Raw genomic sequence first — 20,640 nt, 5'->3', positions numbered from 1 at the left:
CCAGTAAAGTCTGGAGAGAGACACACACACACACACACACACATACACACACATATATATATGTTCTTACCCTTCCAGTTTACACACGAAGGAGTGGAGCTTTGGCCATGTTGCAAAACTTGCCCCAATTCACTTCCACCTAATAAATGGCTGAGCTGGAATTTGAATCCTTTAATGTCAGAAACCAGGCTCTTAACCATGTTCTGTGTCATGTCCTACACAAGGGAATTACACAAAGTATTTTACAAGGTAGAATATGGCAATGTGGTATTCGAGTTCAGATGAGGAAGAGAGGTTCTCTCTCCTCCAAGGGTGGACAGCTTGCTTGCATCAGTTTGTCCATTTATAGCAATAAAGCGTAGTATTTTCTCTGAGAGAACAAGCTTAGTAGATATGAAAGTCCTTTGAGATTTCAGGAAGAAGTGTAAATCCAGTTAATGGAGCAGGCTGAGTAAGATCCCACCTGCTTCAGGCAAGGAGAATGAGCCAGTGAACAGCCTGTTTGCCTGTCCAGCTTCTTTCTGTGCCACAAATTTGATGGTCTTTTAATAGACTCAAATTGATTTTTTTATAATCTCCTTTGATTGAATGGTGTCATGATACTACTTTATTGTTCTACAACTGACTCTGACATTTCTGCCGCTCTTTTCCTATTTTGCTTTTAAGATCTTGTGTGTTAGTGAGGACAGAGGCTTAAAGGAGAGTAGAATTTTTTTTTAAGTTATTTTTTATTAATAGCTACAGACCTGAAATAAGACAACCCCCTTTAGTGTCTTATTGCTTATTTTTAAAAAAAGAAAAAAGGTTGATTTGGGGTTGAAACACTATTAATAATTAGTTGTACATTTCTGAGCACTTAATCTCTGTCCTAGCTGCCTTTCTATGCATTGAATGTCCATGACTTCATCCTTTTCCTTTTACCCTGCTTTGTGGGTGTGTTTTTGTGGGGAAAAAGTTATAAGTATGTCTTTGGGTGTCTCTCTCTCATCTCTGTTGTTCAGTCGCTCCGTCATCTCTGACTTTTTTGGACCTCAGAGACTGCAGCACTCCAGGCTTCCCTGTCCCCCATTATCTCTCTATGTGTATATATTCATTTTGCTTTATTTTGTTTTGTAAGTTCAAAGCTGCCTCAGACCCTCTTTGGAAGGAGGTGTAGAGCGTGATTCTTGTATAGAAATTGGGAGTTGCGACAGGACTTCCTTGTTTGCAATCAGCTCTTTGATTTTTTTGGTACCTGAGACTTTGGCTTCAAAGCTGCAGGAAATCTTTAATCTCCATATAATTTCTCAAAAACAGTAGCTAATTTAGGAGTTAAATGGCGACTCATGAATGCTTCTGTTGGGGCAGACACATATGGGTTTCTCTGCCCTGGTTAATGTTTGCTTTCTGACGGGCCACGGGCTTGTCTGGCTCGTTTACTTGAGGAGCTGGCTCATCAATAGTACAAGGCTGATGATTGTCCTTTGTTTGATTTGTCACAGACCTGCATTTTCCTTCCGTTTGCATATTTAACTCTTACCACCAAATTTGAAGAGTAGAAAAATAATACCTCCAAGACTTTTGGACTTGCTGAGAATGTGTCAGCTTGCCTCAGGGCTTTCCCTCTGGGTGACTGCCTTCCTGTCACTCACATCTCAGCTTAAAAGACACCACCCTGACCACCACCCCATGGAGGAGCTTCCAGGTGCCCTGCCACATTTCTGTGTTGACTTCTCCAGCGAGCATGTTCATTTTGTATGGTTTTATGTCTCTTTACAGGTTTGCTTGTTTGCATGTCTTCTTCCCTGAGAAAGGAAGCCCCTTGAGAACAGGTCCCTGCTCCTATAGCCTTAGTTCCTATACAGCAGTGCCTGAAGCCCAGAAACATTTGCTCAGTGAACTTTTTTTTTTTGAATTATTGTGTAAGTGACCGAGTTTTTGGGGTTATGAAGATGTTTTACTTAGACAAAGCTCCCTGATTGCAGAGTTAAAATATTAGCATGAGTGTGTAAATTGGAGATTTGCTCTGACTTTTAACAGCGTTACTTTATGATGTTAATAATTTTTGGTTAAAATGGGGAAGCAGTATATTTAAAACTGTCTTAATTCAGGAAGCTGACACCTTCTAGATGTAGAGAAGGGTATGTACTCTTTTCCTCAAACTAAATGATCCAAGGCTCTTAAGAGTAGCTTTGGTCTTGGGTGTTTGTATGATTTCTTTCTTTTTTTTTTTAATTTATGTATTTGTAACTGAAGGATGATTGCTGCACAGTATTGTGTTGCTTTCTGCCCTGCATTAGCATGAATCAGCCACAGGTACACATACGTCCCCTCCCTCTGGCGCCTCCCTCCCGCCTCCCGCCTTGCCCCACGCCTCTGGGCTGTCACAGAGCGCTGGGTTGAGCTCCCTGCATCACACAGCGTTTGCACACTGGCTGTCTATTCTACATACGGTGACACAGGTTTCAGTGTTACTCTCTCAATTCATCCCACCCTCTCCTTCCCCCACTGTGTTCACAAGTGTGTTCTCTATGTCTGTGTCTCCATTGCTGTCTTGCAAACAGGTTCATCAGTACCATCTTTCTAGATTCCATATATATGTATTAATACATAGTATTTGTTTTTTTCTTTCTGACTTGACTTCACTCTGTATTATAGGCTCTAGGTTCATCCACCTCATTAGAACTGACTCAAATGCATTCCTTTTTATGGCTTTGAATAATATTCCATTGTATTACACTACAACTTCTTTACCCATTCATCTGTCAGTGGACATCTAGGTTGCTTCTGTGTCCCATTACTGGGCATACACCCTTGAGAGACCATAGCTGAAAAAGACACATGTATCCCAGTGTTCATTGCAGCACTATTTACAATATCTAGGACATGCAAGGGCTTCTCATAGCTCAGTTGGTAAAGAATCTGCCTGCAGTGCCGGAGACCCGGGTTTGATTTCTGGGTGGGAAAGATCCCCTGGAGAAGGAAATGGCAACCCACTCCAGAATTCTTGCCTGGAGAATCTCATGGACAGAGGAGCCTGGCAGGCTATAGTCTGTGGAGTCGCAAGAGTCAGATTCGACTTAGCGACTAAACCACCACCAGGACATGGAAGCAACCCAGATGTCTGATTTCTTTTTTGGTTCTAAGTATCTGTCTGCTGCATATCTCAGAGCTGGCGGCATGTTCCTACCTGTTTCTCCGTCCTTCTACTTTGCTGTATACTGGGAGTTCAAAGTTCATTTGTACACATATAAAGTTAGAACAGAGTAAAGTGGTCCTTAGAATCATTCCTTGTAATGCAAATGGACCTTCTGACATTTTTGATTCAGATTAATAATATATGTCTGTATGGATTTAATTTGCTGTCACATATATTCAAATGCGGTGAGTAGAGTAGGTTTGTTCATTTCACACATTACTGACCTTTGCAGTACTGGGAGTTGCAGATCCAGTGAGGATTTATCAGTGAAAAAAAGAGCCAGGGTTGTTACCCTTATGGAGTTAATAAACAGGTAAATAAGTAAGTCACAGATTATGGTGAGGGCTGTTGAAAGCAACTAATAGGAACCTGAGAGAAAAAAAAAAATTGGGAGACTCGTCAAAGCAGTCCTCACCAAGGAGGTGACCCATCAGCCAAACTTGTTTCTCATCAATGCCATTGTACTATAATTTACATTTGGTAAAATTCACATATTTTACATACGTAGGTCCATGGCTTTTGGCCAGTGTAGCCACCGCTACCCTTTTAATTCCTTGTCCCCAGAAACTTTCCTCAGCGCTCTCTGCAGTCAGTCTTCCTTGCTCTACTCCCAAGTCCAGACCACTGCTGATGTGATGGATTTTGTTATAGACTAGTTTTGCCTGTTATGGAATTTCATGTCAATGCATTCATATTATATGTATTCTTTAGTGTCTGACTTCTTTCAGTGTATTTTGAAATTCATTCAGTTATAGCATGTATCGGTTTGTTGTCTTTTAAATTACTGAGGAACATTTAATTGTAAGAACACACAAATTAGTTTATCCTTTCACCTAATGATTTATTACAGCTTTTTTTGTGCTTACTTTGTATGTAGTTTATCTTTTCCCATCCCTGTGGCTTCATGCTATGTCTTTATGTTTAAAATGCTTTTAGACAGCATATGGTTGGGTTTTGCTTCATTATCCAGCCTGGCAATCTCTTCCTCTTAATTGGGTGGTTTAGTCCTTTTATATTTAATGTAATTGTTGATATGGTTGGGTTTGTGTTTACCATCTGGCTGTTTGTTTTCCATTTATACTTTCTGGTTTTTCTTCCTCTCGGTCTTTTTTCTGCTCACCTTCCCGCCCCACCCCTCCCCCCCAACCTGGTACCACATGGTCTGCAGGAATCTCAGTTTCCCAACCAGGGACCAAACCCAGGCCCTCAGCAGTTTGAAAGCATGGAGTGTCAACCACCGAACATCTAGGAAATTCCCTCTTTTGGGTTAATTGAATTTTCATAGGGTTCCATTTTTATTTCCTATCTTGGTTTCTTAGCTAAGCTTCTCTAATGGTTTTATACTCTTTTAATCCAGATGTGTGGACAGCTCAAGAGTGTTCACTGAGGCCCTTTAACCTGGTGGGACACAGCTTCGGCACAGACCTTGTTGTCTTGGCTCTGGCCACTTGTTTAGTTTTATTTTCTTTCTTCCCCTGACCTTCTGTGAATCTTAAGTACATACTTAGGAAACCTGTTTTCCAGTTAAATGGGCAGTTGCTTTGCTATTCATCTTTATTAACCTTTGGATCATGATGCATAATGGAGACATCTACATCATTATTACTTTTACCTGAGTGTCCCAAGTACAGGCCAACCACAGCTAATGAACTTGATGTGAGTGGGCTGTGAGCATTTCCCATGCCTCCTAGTGGCGCCATGCATGCTCCTCCCTCTTGATTTTGAGCAAGCTCACTGGTGGCTCTGAAACCCTGGACATCAGTGGCTTGTGGAGAGCAAGGCTGCAGAGAGATAAGGATGGAGTCTTTTGGGTGGGGGAGGCGAGAGTCCAGATTATTCAAAGACACTCTTCTCCTCTGCTCTCCACTGCCCTCCCACCCCACACCCGGGGCAGACAGTGTTAGAGAATGTTTTTAACATGTCATTGAGTCTTGTCTTGCATTCTCTCAGTCAAATCTTGCCTTCGCTTAGCACAAAGTACTGCTTTTATCCTCCAGGCCAGTGTTTGGGGAAGTCCCTTTTCTTATTTAAGAGAAGACTTTTCTTTTAAGCTTTGTTCTCTTTCTACACAGAGCTGTTGTTAGAAGAAGATAAACTAAACAATCTTGTGTTTGCTCTTTTTTTAGTCGAGCAAAAGATGTGATAATTCCAGCAAAGCCACCTGTCAGCTTTTTCTCCTCGAGGTCTCCGGTTCTTGACCTCTTCCAGGGGCAGCTGGACTACGCAGAGCACATTCGCCGGGATTCGGAGGTGGTGCTGCTATTCTTCTATGCTCCGTGGTGTGGCCAGTCCATCGCCGCCAGGGCTGAAATTGAGCAAGCAGCGAGTCGGCTTTCAGACCAGGTAAGGTGGGCATTCAGCCTGACCGTCAGATGACTGGCAGGCCAGGCGCAGGGCAGGTTCTCCCACAGAGACACCTTTCCCAGACGGCTGGTTTTGCCAGGGTGAAGGCCAACAGCCTTATTTCAAGCCTAAATCGTAAAGCCCCTGTGAGCCAAGGCTTTCTGATTGTGCTTGTCATAGTTGGTTAGAGGCAGGAGTGGGAGGAGATGCCACATTTTCTCATGATGAGGCCAGTGCTCATCTCAGGGTGCCAGGTTGTCTGGTTTCAGTGGGGAGACTGAAAATCCTCATTGAATATACTGTTAACATTTGTTGGTTAGTTATTTTACGTAAGAGAAATTTATGTGTCATGATTACAGTGTTACTAGGCAGACCTTTCAAATACCTAGACCGTAGCTACATTCAACAAATATTTAATGAACGCCACCTTCACGCTTGGTAAGAGGGATATATAGACAATTGATAAATAGGCCTTCTGTCTGGCAGTGGTTTTCAATCCAGTGGATCCCAGTTGACCTTTATAAAACAAGTATTTTTTGATATCCCTTTTTCTGTCCTCAGAAGGTATTCATAGATGATAAAACTCCCCTATACATATAGTTTCAATGTAGCCAATCTAATGCACTAATTGTAACATAAAGATAAGGGGAAAAAGAAAAGTGGTATATAATTAAATGTGTGTTAGTATGTAAGTTGGGGTAAGTTAGGTCCCTGTACCTTTATGTAGAACCACTATGAGTTATAAATGCAGGAACAGTTACAAACGCAGCCTCATAAAGTAGGATATGTTGGCCACACAGGGGCCACGAGGGCATTGCTCTCAGTGACTTGATTTTTCTAAATGGTGAACAGCTCTTGGTAAAGTTCTGAGCCAACGAAAGTCCTTTCTGCCCTCAATTAAACAGATGTTGCCTTCTTGAGAAATTCAGTGAACAGAGAAGCCATGCTTTGGATTGACATATATAAAATGGAGTCAAGATCTGAGTTTAATAATAATAAACAGGTTTCCCTCCACATCAGTGTTTGGCAGGACGTTTAAAATTGCTCTGGGGGATATGGAGGATTGTTCCATGTGCAGAGCAGCTTGGAGCACTGCAGGACATCGGGGCCACGGCCCCTGCCCACCACATGCCCTCTAGCACCCCCTGACCGATGCAGTCAGCCAAAAAGCATCCCACAGGTTTCTAAGAGGCTGCTGTCCAGACCCACTGATCTGGGGTGACTTGTGGCACAGTCCAGTTTCAGAAGTTCATTTGGAACTCTCAGTTGGATTTTCTTAGAAACAATGTTATAAATGTTGGCTAGACTTCCTGCCCAGCCTAGCAAAACCTTTTTAATTAAGTTATACCCCTGAGCTTGATGCTAAGTACTGTATAAATATGTTGATTTTTGTATTGATAGCGTTGATTCTCAGGGGGTTGTGATTTTGTGTTCCAGCTTTGGACCCATGGAATCAATCTATTCCTTGTCTCCCCCCAACCCCCACCCACCCCCCCCCCCCCACACCCGCAACTCCCCTTAAGACTGGCTGATAGTAATCAAGCTGGGGACACTTGTGGGAAGAAAACAACCCTAAGGGAGCTCTGGGAGGCAAGCTTAAAGAAGTCACCCCTTTGTCAGTCATTCCTCATTTAGAGCACTTGTGGGAAAATGTGAGAGTCTGTTGTATTTTAGGGTAAGTGTCAACTACTTGTTATATTACTGTCAGCCTAAGGAATATGTCTTTCAGCGTGACCGTAGGGATTGCGTGTTGGTGTGCAGGCCCCTGCTCCTTAGAACAGCCCTGCAAGCTGATGCTGGTTACTCTGAAGCACGACCTTGGGTTTAGAGGGCAGAATAGTTTGTTAAAGGCCACAGGACAAGTGGTGGAGGTTACAGTGCCATCCACAACTGATGCGCTCTGCCTTCTTTCAGAAACAATTTCAGCTCCTTCTAAATTGAGAGCTTATTGTTCTGTGTTCTCAGAAGGGAAAAGGAGTGGATTTATTTGTGAAAACAGGCATAAATTTCTGGAGCCACATTACTTAATAAAATTAGCAAATGTGGTAAATTGTGCCCTTTTTTGAGGCGTCAGCCGTGGTAAAGGTACTGTTATAAAGTATAGGTAGAGTATAAAAGGAGTTCTTGAGAGTTTACATTAAGTTTTGAGCAGTACTGCTCTCTGGTCAGTATAAGGCATCTGAAAGTGACTTTTCATTTGTAGTCTTCATATTTTTCAGTACTTTATTACAAAGATTTTTAAACATATAATAGCAAAGGTGAGCTGTGTCGGCCACTTAACATCTAATAATATTTTATTAGGCTTGTTTTATCATGTATCTGTTCATCTTATCATCCACGTAATCAGTGGTTCTCAACTAGAGGCAGTTTTGTCCTCAGGGGACTTTTGGGACTGTCTGGAGAGGTTTTGGGTTGTCAGTACTAGAGAGGGGAGGCCAGGGATCCTGCCACATCCGACATCCACTGTGTGCCTTCCCCACCCCTGCCCCCAGCAAAAACAAACAGCAGCAAAAAACCTGTATCAGTTCATGCTCAAAGTGTCGGTAGTAGCAAAGGTGAGAAACTGCACCTGTCTAACTATTAATCCATCCCATTTTGGGTACAGTTCAAAGTAAATTTCGGGCACTGGGATACGTCTCCTTAAATACTTCAGCATCTGCCTATAAATACATATTTAATCCATATTTTTGCTATCTGATAGTATATTTTAGAGCATAGTTCTAGTCATCTATTATCTTTATTGGTTTTTAATATCATTATTAAAAACGGTCCTTTGAAATTTTTGTTATGTCAGCTGTAGGTAAGATTGTTTTTATTCTCAGATTCTCAGTTTGACTATCAAAAGACATATCCTACTGGTAAGTTTTAGTATAATCATGCTTAGAAAAAGTTACTTGGTGTCATTCACTTCAGGATTTGAAGCAATTCATTTTCCTCTTGGACCAGACTGCAAAATATTCAGAGTCCCAGCTGGACACTAGAGTCTTTCTTTGTCCTTGTCAGGGTAAATGATGCCCTTCTTTGAATACCCAAAACGATTTTTTTAATGCTTTCTGTTTCAGAGAGGGATTGTTTCATTTCTATTATTTTGTTTTTTAAATCTTGGTGATTTTTCAGTTGTTATTTATAGTCATTTGAAACCTTCTTTGACTTGCAGGTGTTGTTTGTCGCAATTAACTGTTGGTGGAATCAGGGGAAATGCAGAAAACAGAAACACTTTTTTTATTTTCCTGTAATATATCTGTATCATCGGAGGTAAGAACTTTCAAGTAGTGTTTCTAATCCAATTCAGTTTATCAGTTTCAAAGTGAATTTTTGTTTTATCCTGTTTAAAAGTATCCACTATAGAAAATTGAGAAAATAACAAATAAGCAAAAATAAGTAAATAGAAGGATCTGTGATTTATCAACATCCATAATCACTATGTGTTTTGATCTATATCCTCCTATGACTGTACATATCCACACCCCCCTTTTTTAACTTAAAAAAATGGGATCATGTATTGATAGTAGTAATATCTCCTCAACTGCTTTTTTTGTGTGTGAACATTTTTCCATGTCATGACGTATTCAGTAGCATTGTTTTCAATTGTACTGGTTACTCCGCTGTGTGGCTGTATGTTTCAAATATTATAGAAGTGTTTTATGGAATAAAAATGTACTAAAGTCCTTATCCCGTTATCTAGCAGCATAACATAGTCAGGAGGATATCTAACATCTTTTCAAATTGGGAAGAAAAAACTACAAGTCTGCAATCCTATAATGTATCATTCTGAAATCCAGAGAGCTTTGAAGACCTGAGGGAGTTCGATGAACATCATCCCCAAATGCGTTCATCTGGCCTAAAGTACCAGGAGGCCACCTATAGTCTTTGTACCACATCAGGTGCCTCTGTACTCACTTTGCTGCAGGAATACTGGTGTTTGATTTTGGAGAACTGCCCGGGCCTTGCTGCGGGTTGTTTAGTTGCTCAGTTGTGTCCGACTCTTTGTGACTCTGCGGACTCTAGCCCTCCAGCCTCCTCTGTCTATGGGATTATCCCAGCAAGAGTACTGGAGTGGGTTGCCATTTCCTCCTCCAGGGATTGAACCCGTGTCTCCTGTGGCTCCTGCATTGGCAGGTGAATTCTTTACCACTGAGACCCCTGGGAAATCCCGCTGTGGATGTTAGGTCTAAAATCTGACTTGAAGGATTTTGGAGACAGAAGATGAAATTCTGGGCTCTGTTCAGTGTAATTGGCTTGAAGTTTGTTACTGAAGGGTTAAGAAGAGTTGACCAGTAAGAACTTTAGTTTTTAGGCTTTATTGCTATGCTGTGCCAAGTCACTTCAGTCGTGTCCGACTCTGTGTGACCCCATAGACGGCAGCCCACCAGGCTCCCCCGTCCCTGGGATTCTCCAGGCAAGAACACTGGAGTGGGTTGCCATTTCCTTCTCCAATGCGTGAAAGTGAAAAGTGAAAGTGAAGTGGCTCAGTCGTGTCCGACTCTTAGCGACCCCATGGACTGCAGCCTAACAGGCTCCTCCGTCCATGGGATTTTCCAGGCAAGAGTACTGGAGTGGGGTGCCATTGCCTTCTCCGTTAGGCTTTATTACCTCCCTCTAAAATTCTTGGGCCTTAATCAGTGCAGATTTATTATAGATATCACCAGACTGTCATGTGTGGATTATCTGTCCCCTTCCAGCACATTCCTGTGTCTCTAACATAAAACTTGTGTGGCTCAGAGTGTTGTTTCTCGGGAGCTATTAAATAGTATTTGGGCAAAAACACACATTCCTTCCCCATCTCCACCCTCAAATTTCCCTTTGGGTATAAACACAGTTTCTCTGAGTAACTTTCTGATGGTCACTTCTTTTTTTTTAAGGTAAGTATGTGGTGTTATATTAATCTTTGAAAGTTCTAAACCTCGGTAATGTGTAATGGGCGATGAGCTTGCCCTGAAGAGATCCCTGTATGTCTTTTTTTGGAAATAGGGTGCAGATGGCTAGCAGGGAGTGTAGGCCTTGCAACGGTGTGTACCCAAGCCCGCTGCCCAGAGGTAGACTTAGCTCGATGTGACATTAAAATCACAAGAGTTCCTTTGAGTTGAGTACAAATGTCGTTTCAGGTTATGTGGGTGTGCAGCGCTGTCTTACACTACTGGTTTTCTTAGTTTTATAGAAAGATTGAAAGGACATGAAAGGAACGTCAGAAATACTTAGTCCAGCCCTCTTAGTTTACAGATGGGGAATCTGAGGCTGCTATACCTTAAAGTGCCTGCCCCTCATCTTGGCCTGTTAAACCTTTACTTGTTTGAGTTGGTTCAGAACCATTAATACTCATTTCAACATCTAGCATTCGCATTGTACCAAAAAAAAAGTGCTACGGCAGAGACACCCAAAAGGTAGCCTTTTTGTATTCTGTGCTGTTTGTGTAACAGCTTAACTAGTAGTAGCTACCTATAGAAATGAACAGGCTTTCCTGTTTGTGAGAGCAGACTCCGTTTTTTTGACTTGTTTTATTGCCAGTCACAAAGGCAGTTTAGGAAAGGCTCTGAAGCAGGAAGTAGTTTTCCCAAAACACTGTGCAGAATTCAGCTCCCCTCAGTCAGCTTGTCCGAAAGCAGTGGCCATGGTGTGCTGGCAAAACGTGCTCTACGACCTGCATCTGGGGATCTTCTCATTACACCTGATCCCTGGGACCCTTGTAACACGGAACCTGGGAACCTCAGCAGAGCCTGATTTGCTTGAGTGGACGAGGTTTCCAGGTCCCTTGCTCACTTTCTGCTAAGCAAAATAAGTTATCAGATGATATTTTTGATTTCTTCCTTTAAATTAAGAATTGGTGGTGAATGATGTGGTTGGTGGTGGTAGTAATTTAAAAACAAAATTAGTTAGCAAATGAATTGTAGTAAGTCTTGAATCCATGGAGTCGCTGGCCCAGTGTCTCCGCTGTGTGTGTAGATGCTATTTTTACCTCTTGCTGCTGATGTTCCTCTGTCTGCTGTCACATTCTGCAGTGCACACTGAAGATTGTTTATGTCAGCACATTATATGTATGTGTATGTGTATTAATTTCTGTTATATATTAATATTGTGATCCCCATTTACGTAGTTCTTTTCTATGCTCTGTTGTTGCTGTTAACAGGATGCTTGGTGTCAGTTTCTATTCAGAGAGAAGAATGGGTATAGATCTGCTGAATTTCGCCATACTCCCCCATCCTTGCCACATACCATCCAATTATATTTGAGCAATGTCTGTTGTGCAAGAGTGAAGAAAGCCCTGTGAGCATTCTGATTAGCTTAGGAGGATAACTCGGTGTTGGCAGTATTGCTTATCGGTACTAAATCAAATTCCTGTGTGTCCCCAAGCACAACTGCCTGGGAAAACAGGGAAGATCATTTGTACAGTTCCCTGACTTCATATCTTCATATGATTTTTTGTTGTAATAAAGTTTTAAGTAGGTTTAAGGTTTATTTAGTGATCCTTTGTGTAAGTGCCTCTGAGAATATTTAATGACTACTTTGTAGTAGGCCAAGGACCAACTGCTCAACTTGTTCCTTATTTCACGTTGTCTTGAAAAGGAAAGTGTACCCCTTCCCCCGCCTTCCTCCCCTCCCCCACCCCGCAGGAGAATTGTGTAAAGATCCTGGAATCCTTTGGCATTTGGTCAGTTTTCAGAGTTGCCTGTTTATTGTTTTTTATAGAAATGTTACTGTGAGAATTATTTTTTTTTCAGAGACTAGAATGAACTTTGCTCTGAAATTCAGTTTGCAGAAGTCATTTCATATTAAAAAGTAATGGCCAGTTGTACCTCCCCTCACATAAAATGCTTGCTCTTAATTAGGCCTCCAGTTACCCTCTTGAGACAAGGAAGGCTACTGACATATGAACCAGTTGGGATCCTAAAACAAGACATTTTCATTTTGTGGTGTTGATGATTTCAGTTATATATTACAGGTTTAATGCATGGTGTATTTTTATTTTTTATTTTTATTTTTTTGGTACTAGTTTTGGACCAATCGAATACAAAGGCCCCATGAGTGCTGTTTACATTGAGAAGTTTGTCCGCCGAGTGATGAAACCACTTCTCTACATCCCATCTCAATCAGAATTACTAGATTTTCTCTCAAACTACGAGGTACCTGTCTTTCCTGTCTTCTCCCATTTCCTTAGGCTTCACTGGGTTGCATTGGATTGTTTTTATTAGAAGAGTCTTTATACCTCCTGATTTGCAGCAATTAAAAGATCACATTATAGGTAAGCCCCAACTAAATACTTTTGGAGATACTTAATTATAGGGATGGTTTGGCCAAGTGAGTTTTTAGAGAACAGAAAACTTGTGAATACTATTTTTTATTCGGGAATTTTAAACAAACTTTCAGTTTGTCTCACGATTAACTTAGAGTATGTAAGAATTAATTTACAATTTATATGCAATTGTAGATTTCTAAATATAAGATGCACACAGCACTTCTGGGCATCCCAGGTGGTAAAGGTGGTAAAGGACCCGCCTGCCAGTGCAGTAGACGTGAGATGTGGGTTCGATCCCTGTGTCAGGAAGATTCCCTGGTTTGGGAAGATCCCCTGGAAAAGGGCACAGCAGCCCACTCCAGTACTCTTGCCTGGAGAATCCCATGGACAGAGGAGCCTGGGGGATACAGTCCATGAGGTCGCAAAGAGCCGGACACGACTGAGGGGACTGAAGCGCATGGGACATAGATTTCTAAAAACTGTGTATGCTGGCAGCACTTGACTGTGAGATGCCTGGCTTTCTCGTAAGTTGTAGTGTAGTTTTTTTAAAAAAAAGCTAGGAATATGTTCTTTCTGTTTTATTAAATGTGTAAAAATGTCAAGGTTTATTAACAGAAAGTTTCCTAACATGGCATCTCAACTGTTTTCCTATTGCCAGTCAACCCCTGATGGATTATTTTGTTGGGATCCTCAATGTGTGTTCAGGACAGGTTGTTATTGAGAGACCAATATAAATCTTAAAATAATCTCAAAAATTATAAAAATAGTTCACAGAAAAATTCACTGGATCAAATGTAAAATCATACTTGTGATGTTAGTCGTTGAGTTGTGTCTGACTCTTTTGGGACCCCATGGACCACCAGGCTCTATCCATGGAATTCTCTGGGCAAGAATACTGAAATGGGTAGCCATTGCCTTTTCCAGGAGATCTTCTCAGCCCTGAGCCTCCTGCATTGCAGGCAGATTCTTTACCATCTGAGCCTCTTGGTCACAAGTAAAAATGATACTTAGCTACAACAAAATCAAGACTATAAGTACCTAGTAGAGATAAAAAGCATATGAATCCATCTCTCAGTACTTGAGAATTTATTAACTGTCATTTGGTTAAAATTTACCTTTTGCACTGTGTGTATTTTATATAGGTGGGATATGAATTTCTTTCCCCAGAACATCATTTACAACTTTTTCCAGTTGTGTCAGAAACACTTTGTGTTAACTGTTAGCAGATTCTCTAGGCAGCAGTGTTCCTCTCCAGTTATTCTGCTTCTAGTTCCCAGAGGTGCTTCAGGGTGAATGCTTCCTCTTACGTGGATAAAGGGTAGGTTTTCCTGGGAGGCTGGTGAGCAGGACCTACAGTGGGAGGCAGGGCACCTGGGCCCCATCCCTCTGGCAGCACCGACTGGGTCTGTGACTGGGGGCAGGTCACTCATCTGCCAGGCGTCAAGGTCCGGGAACAGGGTTTTTCTGAGACTCCTTTTGGTGCAGTGATTGTGCGATGAGGGTTTTCACGTAGATTTTCAGTAGATGACAGTCAGTCACTGGGGTGGTCCAGCAAGACGGTGAAGAATCAGGACTCAGACAAACTTGAATCCAAACTCACCTCTGTCTTCTAAGCTATGTGGCCTCCAGCAAAGTACTTAACCTCTTTATGCCTCCATTTTCTCATTGGTAAAACAGGGATTAAATGAGATTTTAAAAAGAAAATGCCAGGTAGGATGTAGTCATAATAAATAAAAATCTGTCAGTGAAAATTACATTGTGGAAAAATCCTGGATAGTTAGCACTACTGAGAGAACTCAAAATGCATAACATCTGCTGGAATTCCCTACTTATATAAAAACCTTTTGTTTGTTTTGTAACTGAGATGATAAAAAATGACCTCAGAGGCCAAGAGGTCTTCCTTCAGGTGAAGTCTCTTGAGACTTCTGGGGAACATTGGGCCTGGATTGGTGCCCTCTGTTTTTCCCATTACATTTTCACTCAGTGTCCTCTAGAAAGTAAAGAAATGGGAGAAGAGCTGCCCCAAAAGAGTGTGGAAAAAAAAACGGAGATGATTTGGCTTTACAGAGCACAGAGAGGTGGCTTTATGATTATATCCAGCTCTATGAGAGATTTGTGTACAGAGAGTTTTGAGCCAGTTTTTAAGCAGAGGTCACATGATGAGATGGACTCAGCTAGGAGCGACTTCACTTTCATGCATTGGAGAAGGAAATGGCAACCCACTCCAGTGTTCTTGCCTGGAGAATCCCAGGGATGGGGGAGCCTGGTGGGCTGCCGTCTCTGGGGTCGCACAGAGTCGGACACGACTGAAGTGACTTAGCAGCAGCAGCAGCAGGACTCTACAGGTCTGGGTTTTAGCTCTGACAGAAATCTTTGATTTCTCTGTTTTATGCAGATTTCTCATTTCTGAAGTAAGTGAGATGGCTCAGATAATCCCTCCTGTTTTGGCTTTGGTGAGTTTAGAGGTTGGAAAGAGGCAGACGAAAGAAGATTTATCATTTTTGGTTGGGAAAGTATTTTTGAAACAATGCCTTTGAGCATGTGTATCAGAGATCTTTCTAACCCTTTTTTATTACTGTCTCTAAGATGTTTGTAGTGTCTCTGTAGTTGGATCTGCAGGAGAGAGACGAGGGCACAGCTATGACTGAGCAGCAAGGATGATTCCTGACCTTGAGCTTCTGCATTCTTAGAACCCGCTTGTCAGCAGCAACTTTCAGTGATGATGCTCCAAGTCTGATGTTGAGTTCACATCAGATTCGGTGTTGTGCCAGTGACATTACTCAAGTTGTTTGTTTGTTTTTGGCAGCCCACTTAATTAGAAAGATGACAACAATGGTTAGACTGCTTTTAAGATGGGACCCAAGAGAGTGCTGCCAAGATGGAACCCTGTAGAGCTTCTCTTGGCCTTTCAAATGCCTCCTGAAAGCTGCAGATGGCTTTTATCTTGTTAGAATCATCTTTGCTGGGCTTCTGTTCACTGAGATGAAACTGTTGGGTTGGCAAGAGACAGTATTTGATTAATTGTGAAAGAATTTGGGAGTTGCGCCCAGCATGGTTTCAAATGGGAAGTCTTTTATCTTGTGAAACATACCAGATAGTGCCTTAGAAAGAAGCGATATCAGCTTCATTCACTCTCTGTAAGATAGCATAAAGACACAATTTCCGATCCTGAAATGAAACCACTCTCATGGTTTTGATAGTTGAATAAATAAAAAAGTTTAAAAGAATTTTTAGAGGCCTCACTCTGGACCATAATAAACTTTATAGGCATCCTTTAAATTAAGGTTTCTCAGTCTCGGCATTATTGACATTTGGAATCAGATAATTCTGTGTTGTGGCGGGTTGTCCCGTGCTCTGCAGAATGTTTAGCAGCATCTTTGGCCTCTGCCTGCTCATACCAATAGCACCGCACCTCCCCCTTACTTGTGACAAGCAAAAATATCCAGGCATTGTCACGTGTCCCTTAGGGGCACAGAATCATCCTGGTTGAGAACCGCTGTTCTGAATGATTGTTTCCTCAAATAAGGTCTTTAGGATGCCTCACAGGTCTTAGTATAAACACACATTTTTTCATATAGCACATAGAAAGCCGCAATCTAATTATTGCAAGTGTGTCTGCTTATCACAGTGTCAGTAGAGAGATGAAAATTAAGCAATGCCTTAACTAGAAATTTCTGGAGTGTTACCTGTGGGGAGCTAGAGCCTGGAGTGAGTTATTTTTCATCTATAGATGTCCCTGATGCTCAGCTTTTTACTCACTTAGTTTGTACCACACCCTCCCCCCGTCCCAAAAAAGCATGCATCCTAAGTATGTTAAGGGTATTGCTGATTTAAAGAAGTCTTAGTATGACAGATACTTGCTTTGATCAAATACGGATTTCAGTATCAAATCTGTATTTGGATTACAATATCCAAATTTTGTCTTTACAAATACGGATTTCAATATCAAGTGTGTTTAATATGGATTGATAATTCCATGAAATTACAAATATGGATTTCAATATCAAGTGTGTTTAAATTTAGGTATACTAAAATTGGGCAGAAATAATTATTTAATGTTTCTGTGGCACTTCTAAGGTTTGTTAGGATGGCACTGCTTCTGTCTCTAGGTGTGTCTGTGATGTGTTACAGGAATGCGTTTGATAATTTCCTCCTCATTAAAAAACCATATTGGTTACTTATAAGTTTGTCTCTAATCCAGGTATTTATGAATAGTGTAGATCATTGTAAGATTGTGTAGTGTTTATTACTTGGGCAGTGATGCTGCTCTGCAATTAACAACTTTCTATATTGACATAAACTTCATTATTCTGTGTATACTGCACTCTATTCACATATGCTTCTAATGCTGTTATAAACAGAAATGCTCTAATTCTAGGTTGGTTTGAATTTTTACAAGTCCTATAGATGAATCCTTTTAAAAGCCTATTTCAGATTATTTGATAATTACCTAGAAGAGCAGAAGTTTTTAACAAATGGAGAAAATACATATGTGTGTGTGCATGTATATATACACATGTGTATATAGTTTTGACAGTGTTGCACGGCTTGCTGGTTCTTAGTTCCCAGCCAGGCATTGAACCCACGCTCCCTGCAGTGGCAGCACAGAGTTCTAACCATTGGACTGCTGGAGAATTCCCTAACCAATATTTTATTTGACTTAGAATACATCAGACCTAACTGAATCAGATTGCTCATCATTCACCATACTTTTATGTTTGTAAAATATGACACTAAACCCAGATGCTATTTTTAGGAAAACAGTATTGCATTTAATTTACTGAACATTGCAGAAAGACATTAAAGGGTGAGTATTGTAAGTGCTTGACTCTGTAAATTCTAAAATTCCTTAGACATTATCAGCAAACAAAGAATGAGTAAACTATGCTTGGCTAAGTGACCAGCAGTTTTCAAGTGCTTTTACTTCTGATTTTCCCAGCAGCCATGTGAGGTAGATGAAAACTGTAGATCCTTTAAACAGATTAAGAAGATAAAGGTACAAAGAGGCAGAGAGGGTATGATTTACCCTGAGTGGAGATTGGACTGCAGTCCAGGTCTTCTGGCTCCCAAGATTCTTCCTTATATACAAAGGAATGATTAAAGTCTCTGATTTGAATTTTTACTATGTAACTAGAGGTTAAAACTTTGAATATTTAATTATTTTTATGTCATTTTTGATCCTTCCTTCTTCATGGAAGAAAAATTTTGAAATAAATCTTAACTTGACTGTAACTTTTTTTCCTTCATCTTTAATAATGGTTCTAAGAATAATTAGTTATAAAGGATGGGCCATGGCTATTGACTTACTATTAAAGAAGCAAAGTTTTATTAATTGGGTCGTTAGTATTTATTCTGCAGAACTGGGAGTGTTCTGTGTATGAAAATCACAGAATTGATGCTTGGTAGAGTCTAGAATGTTCTTCCCAGATATGCACTAAAATCATACCTGCCTTATAAATCATGAATGTAACTAAAACTAAATGGACTTCCTGGTGGACACTGCAGGCAGAGATCAGGAGCTTTATGTCATCTTGTTGCAAACTATGTTAAGAAATTCTCCTTTCTTCATTTACTCTAATTGTATGATAAAATTCCTCTTCCTTGAAAGTTCTTTCTAACTGTTTAAGAGACAAACAAGAAAGTTTATTACTTGGAGACAGCATAGTCAAACATACCCATGTCACTTTTATTTAGACATTCAGTTGATTGGAAAGGGGACAGGACTGAGTGTGGTAATGTCACTTTCACAGTCACTAATTTTATGACTCCTCTGTCGGTAATTTGTCTTAAGTATCGGTAGCTTCTGTGTCAATATTCTTACTTTTTTATATTTTAAAGCATGTGACAGAATCATCTGATTTGTACCTTTCAGTCTACCACCAGATGCCAACAGTATTATTTAAAACTCATATCGGTAACCAAAATCTTTTCAAAATCTTTTCATGAATCTCTATAATTTATCTTTTTAAGAGCAGTGATTTAGCATATATCCATTTATTTATTCTTAGAAGTTTTGATAAATCAAGTTGTTTTAAATTTAAATGGGATAAGAGAACACTTGGAAGGTATTTGGAGGGAGAAGCAGGGCATTGGGTAAATTGCCAGTTGACAGAAATCTGAGCACTTTGGAGACAAACCTAGAATGCTGCCTGGTATCGGCTGTTATCCTGTTGTTTGTTAGTAAAAGTGTTGTTTGTACTCTGATGTTGCACATAGAAGTAGATACATAGTTCTATACAACTTTAGCTTTACATTTTATGCTGCTGCTCCTGAGTCGCTTCAGTCGTGTCTGACTCTGTGCGACCCCATAGACGGCAGCCCACCAGGCTCCCCCGTCCCTGGGATTCTCCAGGCAAGAACACTGGAGTGTGTTGCCATTTCCTCCTCCAATAAATGTGAGTTAACATTAATTCGGAGAAGGCAATGGCACTCCACTCCAGTACTCTTGCCTGGAGAATCCCATGGACGGAGGAGCCTGGTAGGCTGCAGTCCATGGGGTCGCTAAGAGTCGGATACGACTGAGCGACTTCACTTTCACTTTTCACTTTCATGCATTGGACACCACTGAAGCAACTTAGCAGCAGCAGCAGCAACATTAATTCAGATATATTGTTGCCATTGAGGAAAGCAACACATGGAGGTAACTGTTCTCATGGCCACTAGAGGGCGTGCACACCATCTGCTGAAATTTATGCCACACTGCAAAGGGTGTCACATAGGAAAGACATTTTTATGCTGATGAGGTTGGGCTGGCCTCATATAAATAGCCCATTTAGCCTGTTTCCAGCCTCATTATAGCAGGTACTGAATATACTGTACATCATGGAATGGAGTTGAAAACCCACCGACTGGGTTAGGGTATAATCTGGTACTCTTCGTGTTTTGTTCTTCACCATGAGAAAAAATTTCTGTTGGTTTAAGCCACCAAGTTTGTGGTGATTTGTCATGGCAGCCCGAGAAAGCTTAACACATGAGGTAATATCAGAAAACCATTGCTACAGACAGAGACAAGGGACAGGATGGAAATGAGAGCAGAGAGGGAGGTGTGAGTGTCTTAGAAGGCAGAGAAGACATCTCTGAGGATGCGACATTTGGACAGAGACTTAGAGTGAAGCCTGTGTGATGTGATCCATCCCTGAGGAAATTTGGGGAAAATACTCCAGGAGGCAGGAACAGTGAGTGCAGAGGTCCTGAGGGAGGAATTGGATTTGGCGGGGCAGTGACTAGAGCCAAGGGGAGAGTGGTGGGAGTCAAGGGCACAGAGGTGTCTTGCGACTGCAGTGTGTCCTGATTATACCTTTGATGAGGTGGGCAAACGAAGGAAAGGGGAACACTAGCAGCTAGGTTCCTGCAGGCAGCCGTCCTGGCATCGGGGCACTGATGGAAATGCTGTGGCTGGCCCCTAGGGTGGGACCACCTTTACACACTGGTGGGCATCAGGGTGAGGAGCGACAGCGTGCATGCCAGCAGGCTTCCACCCCAACCTCAGCCCAGGGTCAGCCTGCCCCACCTGCTTGGCCTGCTCATCTGAAAGAGAGCCTCAAAAGTATATGAGGCAGGGAGGGGCCCCAGTGTCTGCTTTGAACCAGCCCCTGGGTTGATACGCAGCCCAGCAAACAAGGGATGTAGACCTGGCACGATTGTGTATGTGGATAGGCATGTGTTTTTGTTCCCCAAACTTCTGTTTTTGCAGATTTAAGAACTGTGGAGGAATCTGAAATATATAATGATTTCTTAGATAACAGCTTTGGTTGGAGAGACATTGAAACTTTGGGGAAATGCTTGTGAAATGTATTTTACCTGAAGCATAACCAGAGCCAGTTTAATAACTTTTAAATGGTAATTTGCAGTAGAAATAAACGGATAATTGTCACTTTATTTCCTTTTT

At 41.3% G+C, this 20,640-nt stretch overlaps 1 protein-coding gene across 5 annotated transcripts in view; it reads left to right on the top strand.

Moving 5' to 3' along the window:
- Window positions 1-20,640, top strand: part of TXNDC11 (thioredoxin domain containing 11) — a 60,342-nt gene that overhangs the window by 2,601 nt on the left and 37,101 nt on the right. For 2 of the 5 annotated variants that reach the window (XM_055562637.1, XM_055562636.1), the window contains exons 2-4: window positions 5,305-5,521; window positions 8,679-8,776; window positions 12,510-12,639. In XM_055562637.1, the coding sequence (XP_055418612.1) occupies window positions 5,305-5,521; window positions 8,679-8,776; window positions 12,510-12,639 (445 nt within the window). Of the gene's footprint in view, window positions 1-5,304; window positions 5,522-8,678; window positions 8,777-12,509; window positions 12,640-20,640 lie in introns of those variants that run through there. The other 3 variants (XM_055562640.1, XM_055562639.1, XM_055562641.1) reach the window with 2 other exon arrangements.

The sequence above is a fragment of the Bubalus kerabau genome, chromosome 23 (assembly GCF_029407905.1).
Source record: "Bubalus kerabau isolate K-KA32 ecotype Philippines breed swamp buffalo chromosome 23, PCC_UOA_SB_1v2, whole genome shotgun sequence".
NCBI lineage: Eukaryota > Metazoa > Chordata > Mammalia > Artiodactyla > Bovidae > Bubalus > Bubalus kerabau.
This window is presented reverse-complemented; position numbering and strand designations above follow the sequence as displayed.